This window comes from Oncorhynchus mykiss, chromosome 7 (genome assembly GCF_057628025.1).
Source record: "Oncorhynchus mykiss isolate SJ-2025 chromosome 7, ASM5762802v1, whole genome shotgun sequence".
Classification (NCBI taxonomy): domain Eukaryota; kingdom Metazoa; phylum Chordata; class Actinopteri; order Salmoniformes; family Salmonidae; genus Oncorhynchus; species Oncorhynchus mykiss.
In genome coordinates this window covers 11,710,640-11,722,500 of record NC_143028.1, presented here as the reverse complement: position 1 = coordinate 11,722,500, position 11,861 = coordinate 11,710,640, and the positions used below count along the sequence as shown (strand labels likewise).

General features: G+C 42.0%; 3 protein-coding genes across 5 annotated transcripts in view; all 3 read left to right on the top strand.

The window, feature by feature from the left end:
• The window catches only part of myo10l1 (myosin X, like 1), an 81,872-nt gene extending 79,901 nt beyond the window's left edge, over positions 1 to 1,971 (top strand). For both annotated transcript variants that reach the window (XM_036982808.2, XM_036982807.2), the window contains exon 40: positions 1 to 1,971. This exon is cut by the window's left edge and continues 1,074 nt beyond it. The gene's annotated coding sequence lies outside the window, so the exon portion shown is untranslated.
• A 54-nt stretch (positions 1,972 to 2,025) lies between these two features.
• On the top strand, positions 2,026 to 7,877 carry LOC110527397 (pituitary tumor-transforming gene 1 protein-interacting protein). Of its 2 annotated transcripts, XM_021608629.3 has the most exons (8): positions 2,334 to 2,613; positions 3,200 to 3,338; positions 3,455 to 3,507; positions 3,891 to 3,999; positions 4,071 to 4,173; positions 5,697 to 5,762; positions 6,210 to 6,256; positions 6,415 to 7,877. In XM_021608629.3, the coding sequence occupies exons 2-8, from the start codon at positions 3,260 to 3,262 to the stop codon at positions 6,450 to 6,452; spliced, it is 495 nt and encodes a 164-aa protein (XP_021464304.3). In that variant the 5' UTR covers positions 2,334 to 2,613; positions 3,200 to 3,259; the 3' UTR covers positions 6,453 to 7,877. The 2 variants fall into 2 exon arrangements, with proteins under 2 accessions (XP_021464303.3, XP_021464304.3); XM_021608628.3 differs by lacking the exon at positions 3,200 to 3,338 and having other exon boundaries at positions 2,026 to 2,613.
• A 1,097-nt stretch (positions 7,878 to 8,974) lies between these two features.
• Positions 8,975 to 11,861, top strand: LOC110527396 (small ubiquitin-related modifier 3). Its single transcript, XM_021608626.3, has 4 exons — positions 8,975 to 9,158; positions 10,056 to 10,184; positions 10,364 to 10,435; positions 10,676 to 11,861. The coding sequence occupies exons 1-4, from the start codon at positions 9,138 to 9,140 to the stop codon at positions 10,736 to 10,738; spliced, it is 285 nt and encodes a 94-aa protein (XP_021464301.1). The 5' UTR covers positions 8,975 to 9,137; the 3' UTR covers positions 10,739 to 11,861.

Here is an 11,861-nt window from a genome sequence, read left to right as displayed (position 1 = left end):
TTCTCCCCAGGATCATCCTGACTCAGAGGCTCTTTCAAGGGGTAGCTGTCTGGCTCGGTCTGGGGGGAGGCTCCGTGGGTGTGGAGAGGTCTGGAGGAGAGAATGATGCTAAAGAGTGACAAAAGTCGACTACAAGATCAACCAAGGGAGATTGAGAGAGCTGTCTCCTGTAATATGTCTACTATGAACATCACATATATAACATATTCACGTCCAACCTACACATACACACATACACTAATCAAACACTTAGCGTTCTTGTATATCGCAACTCATAGGAACCCTACATAGATTTTGGTGGTCACCGTACTGTATGTATATAAATATCATTATAAATGCCATTTGATTAATTTATTGTATGTGTAAACTAAATGCGAAGGAACAGAGATATTCACTGCTGTATGTCTAATATGCCAACGCACCCTTATTCACTAGCAATGCCATCTGACTAAATCACAGATATATAGAGGGGTTTCACTTCTTGATGTAGAATGGGTAGAGTTCAGTCGCGGCGGCCATATTGGATTGGTAGGGCGGTTTGGGATGGTTGCCTACATGCGTTTTTCTGTGCTCTAGTGAAATGTAGCCTCCGTATCATCCATCTGGCTCACGTTTCCATATCGGTGGGTACTTTTTAAAAAACACGAGGAATCTAGTCATGTCTTCTCTACCCATTCTGCTTCTACGCTATGTGACTGTTCTCCAGTTCATGTGTGAATAGAACCTGTTTTAAGTCATGTGACTAGTGTACTGTACGTTCCCAGTGTCTCCCGTCCTGCAGTGCTGTGTTTGGAATGCTAACGTGAGCGTGTGTATCTGTGTCATAATGCAAGTGACTAACTAACTACCCCACCGGGGGAAGAAGGGAACCATATGAAGAAAAGAAAGAAAGTGTGTTGTTGACAAATAACAGTATTATGTATCTGGGTAACCTTTATAAGAGAATGGTGTTGTGATTGTGATTTTAAATGGGGAAGAGTTTGGGAATGGAAGAAGGGAGGGAGAGGGTGGAGGATGGGGTATTTATTTGTTAGAATTATTGCAGAGGGAGGGAGGGGATATGGTTACAGTATGGAATTCTTTTAAAGAAGAGAAGTTCACACATTGAGGAGGTATGCATCTTGGAAATAGGAATAGTTGGAATATGAGAATTCTGGGAACATGGGAATTGTGTTTGTTTCTGACTGTGTGTCGTCACTTGCTTGTGGGCCTAAGCCCACTGGAGAACCAGTCTATAGAATCAGAATTACTGGAAAGGACATTCCAACTCAGAACAACATTACATCCTGTGTTCCACTGGACCATTTGGAATGACTGAAAAATCCAGTTTTTGCGGGCCAGTGTAGCCTACATGAATACATGTTTTTGGCAGACAGGTTGGAATGTCAATTATCATCAAATCCAGTCAAATTCGGGAACTGTGTCCTATCTAGGTATTCTCTTTCTATGGCCCTGCCTCTCACACTGCTAGTACACAGAGTAAGACGACGTTGCCTCTTGACACTGATCTAAGGCAATGGAAGCTGCTGAGGGGAAGAAGGCTCATAATAATGGCTGTAACTGAGCAAAAGGAATAGCATTAAACACATGGAAACCATGTGTTTGATGTATTTGATACCATTCCATTGATTTTGCTCCATTACCACATGCCCGTCCTCCCCAATTAAGGTGCCACCAACCTCCTGTGATCTAAGGTCAGTTTTGCATTTCACACCCAAATGGTAAGGGTACGCTGATCCTAGATCTGTGTCTATGAGCAACCTCTATACCGGGGTCCTTTCCCAGCCGCAGGCGGCCAGAGCAGGCCCTGACTGTAATCTGTCATGGTTCATATTAATTATTATCATTATATATTGAAACATTGTGATTGTTTTGAGAGAAAACCGAGAAAGAGATAGAAAATAGTTGTTGTTCTTTTTTTATTTGTAACTGGCTTTACAAACTTATGCTTTAATAAATTATCGGAAATTGTCCAGTCTTCTCTTCTATACACGCACACACGCGCACACAGCTGACCTGATTGTTATATTTCCGCTTGGGTGACCACATAATGGTTCATATTTAAAATACACAAATGCGGGACAACGGAATGTTTTTGCGGGCCAGTGCAGCCTACATGAATACATGTTTCTGGCAGACAGTTCGAAATGTCAGTTATCATCAAATGAATAGGAAGTCTGACTGAAATACGCAACAAATCTAACTTTGTTGGTAAGTGAGTGGTGTTTTAATTTGTTGGTAAAATACGGGACACCAGACAAACAGCCAACATTCGGGACTGTCCAGCAATCTGAGACACGTGGTCGCCCTAATTCCACCTGTCATTGGTTGTTCGCGCTCCGGGAGGAAGGAGGACAGACCTTTTTGCCTCAACAGCACTTCAAGTGTTTATTTTCTTCAAACGGGTTGCCTCAATTTCTCCCTGTTGTTACTGAAATAAGACAACTTTTTCAACTCGAGTAGCGCCATACACGACGGGATATTTTACTGTCAGAGTTTGGATTTTCAAGTTTCAATAAATGATGGATTTAAGGAGTTTGGTAGGCCTACCTGCTGTTCTGCTACTCTTCGGTGTAGTCGCTGTGTTCGCGCAAACTGCCGCACCTAGGATAGGTGAGTCAGTGACACGTCTTTTGTTGTTTTTCTTAACCATTGATTTATTGTCGCTTATAGATTATTTTGATTTATATGACAACATATTATAGTTGATTATGTTTTCTCTAGTTAAGTCTATGACATTAATCACCGAAAATACAGCTGGTAGTGGAGTACCCTCAAACCAGAATTTCCCCGATTTCACATTGTTGCATATTTCAGTGACTTTGCCTTTAGGTGAAACACAAAATGACTGCTTGTTTTCAGTTCCTTTTATAATGATGTAATTTAGACTTTCATCAACCTTAACATGTAGATTATTATATTCAGATAATGGCTCATTCATTTCAAGTGGCTTGGTACATTGGTAACATATTTGGCCTATTCACTGTTAGGGAGTTGGCTCTCGCTTTCTGCTAAATGCTTGTGTAACTGAAACCTTTTAGCAGGAACGTTTGAGTGTTTTCAGTTCCTTCTCAGACACATTTCAGTAGCAAAAATCGTGACTGGCTGGCCCATTTAACTGTTAAGTGTTTGGGTGAAACCAGTTAGTGTCCAAAGAGACACCTGTTCCCTGTCTTGTAAGAATCTTTCAGCCTTTTAGCCCCATAGAAACCAGACTACCAGGCTTCCTCTTCTTATCTGGAGCCATAGAACTAACAGAATGTACACAAACAATTCTGTGGAATCATACAGTCAAACAACAAATGGAAATATCTACAGTAGGCCGGGTCTTGCTGCAGGTGAGAAGGCTTTATTACTGCCTCTAACTGCAGTTGTTTCGTGTGTTATGAACTACTGATCTAATGTTTGTTTTTTTCCCCTCAATCAACCTGTTTTCTCTCCCTCCCTCTCTCAGTGTGTGAGACTAAGAATGGAACAAGCTGTGAGGAATGTCTAAAGATTGTGACGGTGAGTCTGGGATTAGTCTGGCACGTGAGTCAGGCACACTTTGGGTTTCCTGGTCCTGATTCCATCACTATACCTCCTGCTCATTGGTCTAACAGGGTCACATGTGTTCTGGTCCAGTTTACTTCGCTATACCTCTTGCTCATGGGAATAACAGGGTCACAAATGTTTTCTGTTGCACATGAATCAGCATATCAGCTCCACCCTCCACACCTGTCAGACAGGTTGGGGGAAAAACTGAATACACACCTCTCTGCCCTCATTTCTCTCTCTGCATCCCTCCATCCTTGGCATTGTGAACTCTATCCCTGCCAATCCTGAAACCCCTACTCATTCATAGTCCACATATATTTGCGTTAAGTTTGACCTGTGTTTGTTTGTCACAGTGCCTGTGGTGTCAGAAGACTGAGTTGTGTATCACGTACCCAGTCAAAACCATCCTCCCCCCGCACGCCCTCTGCCCCCTCAACGATGCACGCTGGGGACGCTGCTGGGGTAAGAAACACACACACACACACACACTTCTGCTGGAGTAGGAACTAATGTTGATTGTGTGTGTGTGTCAGTGAACTTCCAGTCATTGATCATCGCCATGGCGGTGGTGGGTGGAGTCATTATCATCGCCTTCCTGGTCTGCCTCTTCTGCTGCTGCAAGTGTGAACACATCGGGTATAGTGCTTATAACACACACACTCACACGTCGTTGATTTGTGTCGTCTGTTTCCAAAACACATCTCGGTTTGGGATGATATATATTATTATTATGACATTTTTTTTATCATTGACTTGCTTGAGTGTATTTATATCCAGTTTCGGCCAGATCTACTGGCACCCATGCACTTTTCTTAGATAAGTCGCTATTTCTTATTTGTTTATTCAGATCCCCATTAGCTTTTGCCAAAGCAGCAGCGTTTCTTCCTGAGGTCCACAAAACATGACAAGTAACGAAACAGTGATAGACAAAAACAGTAACACAAATTTAAAATAGAAAGATATACAAACAGTACTTCAACAAAATAATAAACAATACAACTAAAACATGATGTATGTATGTGCATGTGTGTCCCCTTCTAAAATAAGTAACAAATAAAAACATCTGGTCTTCACACCTTATTAGATTTTCAACATTGCAGAACCAATTGTATTTTTGTAAACTTAAGTGGACAATTTTAATTTAGAAAATAAAGGCAAATGGCATGGACTAAATTATTGGCACTCCGGAGCTAATACTTGGTTGCACAGCCTTTGTCCAAGGTAACTGCAGACAAACACGTTTTGTAGCCATCAATGATGTAACCCACTGTTCAGCAGCAAACTGCTCTAAATCTTCTATGTTTGAGGGTTACCCCCCTCAACTGATGTTTTCAGATCTCTCCATAGGTTTTGGATGTGATTCAAATCTGGACTCTTGGCTGGCCACTCCGGAACATTCCAGCATCTCTTCTTGAACCATTCCTGGGTGTTTTTTCATGTTTGGGGTCGTTGTCCTGCTGGAAGACCCACAACATTCAGTGGAGACCCAGTTTTTGGACACTGGGTTGAACAAAACACCTGGTAATCTGCTGATTTCATGATGCCTCACACACGTTCAAGGCCACCGGGACCAGAGGCAGCAGAGCAACCCCACAGCATGATCAAATCTCCCACATGTCAGACATGAGTCCAGAACTGAATCACATTCAAAATCTATGGCGAGATTAGTAGTTGAAGGGAACCCCTCAAACATTTAAGTATTGGAACAATTTGCTGCTGAAAAGTGGGCCAAATGCCAGTAGAAAGTTACAGCAAACTCATTGGTGGCTTCAAGAAGCGTTTGTCTGCAGTTATCTTGGCCAAAGGCTGTCCAACCATGTACTAGCTCCAGGGAGCCAATTTAGGAGCTGCCATTTGTCTTTGTTTTCTTAATAAAAATTCTCAACTTAGGTTTGCAAAACTTAAATTGTCTCTGCAATGTCGAAAATCCAATAACAATGTTTTTTTCAATTTCTATTTATTTAAAATGAAATAGGGAATAATTTAGTGCAAGGGTGCCTATATATTTGGCCTCAACTGTGTGCTTTGCTGTGGTCAACTAAAGTGTGTAATTCTTCTCACACACACATACACGCACTGACCTACCCCATGGAATGACCTCCAGGCACATGTATAAGTACTTATCCGCCCTTGTGTGTGTGTGTGTGTGTGTGTGTCAGGTCTACGAGGTTCGATGCCAAGATGGAGAGACGGACCAATAAAATGAAGGGAAAACAGGAAGAGAGGTAAGATGTCATCATGGCACACGAACATCTGCGTATTGTCTATGTATGTGAATAAATTTACAATAAAAGAAAGTGTTTTGTTATTCTAAGTGTCAGTATTTACGTGTGTGTGTGTGTTCAGCTGGTCTACAACATTCCTCAGGGAGATATGGTAAACGTTACTCAGTCAGGCCCTGTGTGTGCTGTATTTGACCTTAGTGTGTCTCTGACAATGTGACTGCGATCAGAACAATGCCCCAAGTTTCTTTTGTTAGTTTCATATCAGTTACAGCCAGAGTGACAAAAGCATTACTGGAACAAACCTTTACATACGTCACAGCTAAGCTAACCGCCCAAACCGGTTTGTGCTCTATGACTTTTTACCAACCTGGCTGGTCTGAAAGGTTGTGCAGTCCTCTTAAAATACGAAGTGTGTGTCTAACCAGCTGGTTGTCTTTGTGTTAACAGAAAGGCAGAGATGAAGATGAGGCATGAGGAAATCAGAACGAAATATGGTACGCCTTGAGATACACGCACACAAACACACACGCCACTTCTGTCATGTTTCCCCATTCCTGTCTGTGGAAAAGCACCATTACTACTCTGATGGAATTTAAAATGAAAGATGATCTCTAACTCCTGCTCTCTCGTTCTCTCGCTCTCTTTCTTCCAGGTCTCAGTGGGTCCAACCCATACTCCAAATTCTCCTGAGCTGATATTTGGACACTGTACTATCGCCTGCCTTCTCTTTACTTCTGACCTTTCAACCAACCCCCCCCCCCCCCCCCCCCCCCCCATATGGACTGTTAACCTTGTCTGTTCTATGCTCAGCCTACCCCCCCCCCCCCTCCCCTCCCCTAAACCATTAATCATAAGTCTTAGAGGTGTTTTTAAAGGATTTGTATAATTTCAGACCGTAGTTTTGAAAGTAGTGCTCACAAGCCAAAACGAGTCACCAAAAATTGTGCACAACATCACTTACTTCGTATGTTATGTCCTGCAAAAAATATATATTTCCTGCAATTCGTATGATGTAACGAATTCCAATTTGTACAATATGTTACGATTTTGTAAGTGCTTAAGATCCCGTTCAATATCTTTAACCGTTTTGAGGAGAATACATGAAACTGGCCTTAGATCAAAGTTTTGGGACAGCCTGATATACAACATTATCTTCCCATGTAAACACAGGTCATTAAATGTTGAATGTAATGAAGTCTTCTACGAATACTTAGCTAGAACAAGTTCTGCGCTGCTTGGTGAGTGGTGCAGTACAGAACATGTCTTGCAGTGCAGACTATGTGAGGGCAGTGGACAGGTGCAGTAGCCTTAAATGTACCTTATATACCTTCTGTGACTACTACTGTATTATAAACAGATGATGGTACTTGAGGGTTACTACTTGGTTGTAGGAGATCTTGCCTATGCTCTACTTGAATGAGAAGATGACCTTATCTATGTTGACCTTTTTCTATGTATATTTATCTGATGGTGAACTATCAGAAATGTGTCCAGTGCACGCACACCTGTACTCCATCAAACAATAAACTTGTATAGATGTATTGTTTTTCTAATTTTAACCAGAATTGTACTTAATGAAGCACTATGCAGAAATCCCTCCGCCATTTCCTGCTTGCTAAAATATTAATAGTTCACCTTATTTCAGTTTGCGACAAAACAAGCAAGTATAGTTTAGAGAGTCATTGTACCATCTAAACAGCTGTGAAATATATTTTCCATATGGTAAGCATAGATCTGCTTCTTAAACTTGTTTTCAAAGAGTCACAGATCTATAACTCACATTTATGTGAATTTGGTCAGGTCGCCCAAAAAGTTACATATTGCAGCTTTTAATAGGAGGCTATTCAGAAGAGTTGAATGCTCAGAATTGCAGATAGAAATGTACCCTACCATATAGAATGTATACACCTTGTAAAATGACAAAGAATGTCAGATCTAAGTAATATTTTTCTACCGGTGACAGCTTTCTCATTACAGACACCAGCTACTTCAGTTAGAATATTGTCAGGCCAAATGAATCAACGTTTTATTAATGTCTAGTTGTGTAATAAACTACCCTTTGTCTGTTGATTGAACAAATCTATTTTTATTCAAATAAAACTTTCATCTATGTAAGACTTGTCTCTTTGGATCTTATCAACTCCTAGCTCCTACTATAACCTCTACCTCATAGTGAGAAACCTACAACAACCATATCAGACCAGTGATCGTAACCTCAACAATAGTAGAGATGTGAATAAACAGGAATTCCTGCAGTTCTGACTCAAACCTTAATTCTTAATCTCAATATACTATTTTTTTTATCAAGGATACGTATACTCTTTATTCAAGCATTTTCTATGACCAGAGCCACAGAGATAATCTTTCTGGAATGTAAACCCAGGCCTCTACCCAGTCCAATCCTTCCCTTTCTCCCTTAAGAGAGAAATGTTGAGTTGGAGCGCCCCCGACTGGTCATCAAAAGCCATACCCCCCACTCTCAGTTTGCTTCTGTAATGAATACACCCCATTTCTCTATCCATTGTGATGAAGATGGAAGATTTGGCTTGATATAATTTTTATTTTACAACATTATTCTGGTACTCCCTGTACATAGCCATGTTAAAAAATGGTCAGAGACTCCAGTCACCCAAGTCATATAATGTTTTCTCTGATACCGCACGGCAAGCTGTACTGGAACGCCAAGTCTAGGACCAAAAGGCTCCTTAACAGCTTCTACCTCCAAGCCGCAAGACTGCTGAACAATTAATCAAATGGCCACCGGACTATTTACATTGACACTCCCTCCCTCCATTTGTTTTTACTCTGCTGCTACTCGCTGTTTATTATCTATGCATAGTCACTTCACCCCTACCAACATGTACAAATTACCTCGACTAACCTGTACCCCCGCACGTTGACTCGGTACCGCCCTGTATATAGCCCAGTTATTGTTCTTTTTTTGTGTTACTTTTTATTTGTTTACTTTAGTTTATTAGGTAAATATTTTCTTAACTCTTCTTGAACTGCACTGTTGGTTAAGGACTTGTAAGTATGGTAGTCTACACCTGTTGTTTACGAAGCATGTGACAAATACAATTTGATCTGAGTGTAATGTGTGTATTTATTTGAGATTAACCAAGGGCCACACTCAGCCCTGCCTTTGGCGGGTTCTTAGTGTCGCGTGGCCGAGTATTTGGCTGAATTACGCATCCCCGTCCCGGAGAGAATATGTCACGTGTTTCCACGAAAGCCAATCAGTGTCTGCGGAACGAGAGACCAAAGCGCGTTCCCGTGTTTGCGGAGGAGAAGAGCATATAGCTTAAAGAAGTGCAAACGAAAACACAGCCAAAATTGCATTTTAACCAGCAAATCCTTTAAAGAAAACCCATCAAAATGTCGGAGGAGAAACCAAAGGTAAGGCTAGCCGTCTATCAGCATGTGGTGGGTATTTAAGGTGATTAGAACAGTCTAATGTCAAATAGCGCCTGAAATATGCAATAAAAAATGGCCCGGTTTGCACGTTTGTCTGAATCGGCGCACTGTTTGTTTCGTAGTTAAATGAATGGAGTGCTGCCTCCGGATACAATATTTAAGTTTATCAGATATAAAAACTATTGGAGATGTTATACGAAATATTTCGACCAGACAATAGAATTGTTGTAACAACTAACACTTACATTTCGAAGTTGAATACACCGATACCGTTTGCGGGTTTTTCTTTGTGGAAGCCATACCACGCTAGCAGCTAGCTAGCTAAACGCCGCAAGGCAAGCGGCAAGAAATGTGACACCATTTGGAAGCCGTATTCGAGTGATTTTAGATGCATTCGTCGGCATCCACTTATTGAAATGGCTAAATAACCTAGTTATTGCACTGTTTATCTTTTAGGCCAGTAAACACGCATGGCGTTGGCCAGGCACCGGTAAGACAAGGTAAAGCTAGCTTGATCATAAGTGGTCTGTACGAAATGGTTCCTAACCACTGATTGATAGTGTTTGGATATAATTTGTTTTCGATTTGAGGCACTAGGACAAGCTGAACGTGGATTTTGCTGTGGATAACGCCTGGGTCTAGTAGATGGCTGCCTCAGTCACAGCCTACAGGTTCCGCGCATTCACCAGTACCATCCACAAGCAACCCTAATTCACTGGGCAAGAACACTACCTACCCCATGTCCAGAGCTTACCAGAGACGTATGAGGCCTAACAGTGGTTGCGCAACTCATCAATTGTTTGGCTCTCCAAGACCGAAGCATTGAAGACTGAAAAACGACATTGTTAATCTTTTAATTGCTGTTTGGTTGTGTTTCAGGAGGGCGTGAAGACTGAGAACGACCACATTAACTTAAAGGTAGCCGGTCAGGACGGCTCTGTGGTTCAGTTCAAAATCAAGAGGCACACTCCGCTCAGCAAACTGATGAAGGCCTACTGCGAACGTCAGGTCAGCACAGTAGCCAATCAGACACCTTGCCCTCCTACCTGCTGCCTCAATGGTGAAGACTGGAGCAGGGGCACACTGAACATTGCCCATAGAAATATTGTCAATAGAGCTGACCTGATTACTAATACTATAGGAATATCTGTCCCATGTATTTCTAATGTGTCCTCTCTCTCCTGCAGGGGCTCTCGATAAGGCAGATCAGGTTCAGGTTTGACGGACAGCCAATCAACGAGACGGACACACCTTCACAGGTACACTGCACAGACAACTGGCAGCTCTCTATTCTCTCTAAACACCCTCTACTCTATTCTCTTATCTCATTCTTAATCACTCTAAACCACAGCTTCTCTGACGCCATTATCTTGTCTCAACTAAAGCACACCTGCTCTCAATTAACTTGATTACTTTCTCACAGAACTTCCCCCTCATGGAATCACTCTTTACTAGATCCCTCTCTCCTTCCATCTCACATGTTAATTCTCTCTCTTTAGCTGGAGATGGAGGATGAAGACACCATAGATGTTTTCCAACAGCAGACAGGCGGCCTCTGCTAATCCCCTCCCGTTACAGTGATTGACATATCCAAACCACGCCCACTGCTCCTCTTCAGCTTCTGTGTTCCATTGTTGTTTTTTAAATATGTCTGTCTCGGTTTTGTCCTGAGGAGTGGGATGAACTTGCCCCCTAAACACTGATTTAAGGTCAGTTATTAGTTTACCCCATATTAGATGAGGTTAAGTTTAGGACACAATGAGCTGATCCTAGATCTGTGGTAAGGGGCAACTTCTACTTTGAGGCTTCCCCATCGTCTGTTTCCTTGTTCTTATTTTAAAAGATGTCTGGCGCAGTTTTGGGTGGGGGTGCTCCCCTCAAATGTCTGTCTTAGTCAACATTGATCTCTTCAACAGTCTTGGACAGCTTCTGGGTCTTTCCAATGCTAAGAATCATGGGTTTTGATCTAGAAACAACCCCCTACACCTAAGCCACTTGTGTAGTGTTTTGTATTTATCCAACACCTCAAATCTACAAAAAGGTCTAGGGGTTAGGGGTGGCTTCTGGACCCTTCCAATGGTTTGACATGGGGGGGCGCCCAAGTTTTTTTCGAGGGTGAAAACCAAGGGTACATCTCAAGTCTTGTGTTGCCTCCTCATTTGGCACCGACGTGAACATTCAGGCTACGGTGGATGCTGACCATGGAATAAGCTTTCACCTGTCCAGTTCTTTAGTGTCGGTTTTACAAGAATGAAGGAGAGGAGACCCATTGTCACAAGGAAGCTACTTGTACTGTTGAGATGCACCCCTAGTTTTTTAGAGGGCAGTCAAAAGGGAATATTCCCTGATTCCATATGGGATTTTTTTTTTCAGTGGTCAGTTCTTATAGCAACCCTGTCAGTGACTCTGCTTTTGGTTTTTGGGTGGGAAGGAGAAGTCATCCTTAAACACTGATACAGGGTCAGATCATTTGCATCCCTGTAATGGTTAATGTTTTGGGGGTTCTGGTTTTCTGATCCTAGATCTGTGGTTAGGGGCTATGTCTACTTGGAGCATAAGGGGAGGGGCAGTTAAGTTCTTTACCCACATGTTTTGTCATATGGTATTAGTTTGGTTTCTCTACTGATTTGTACATTGTTTGGCGTCTTTTACTACTGTAAACAATAAATATAGTTTGGTACTCAG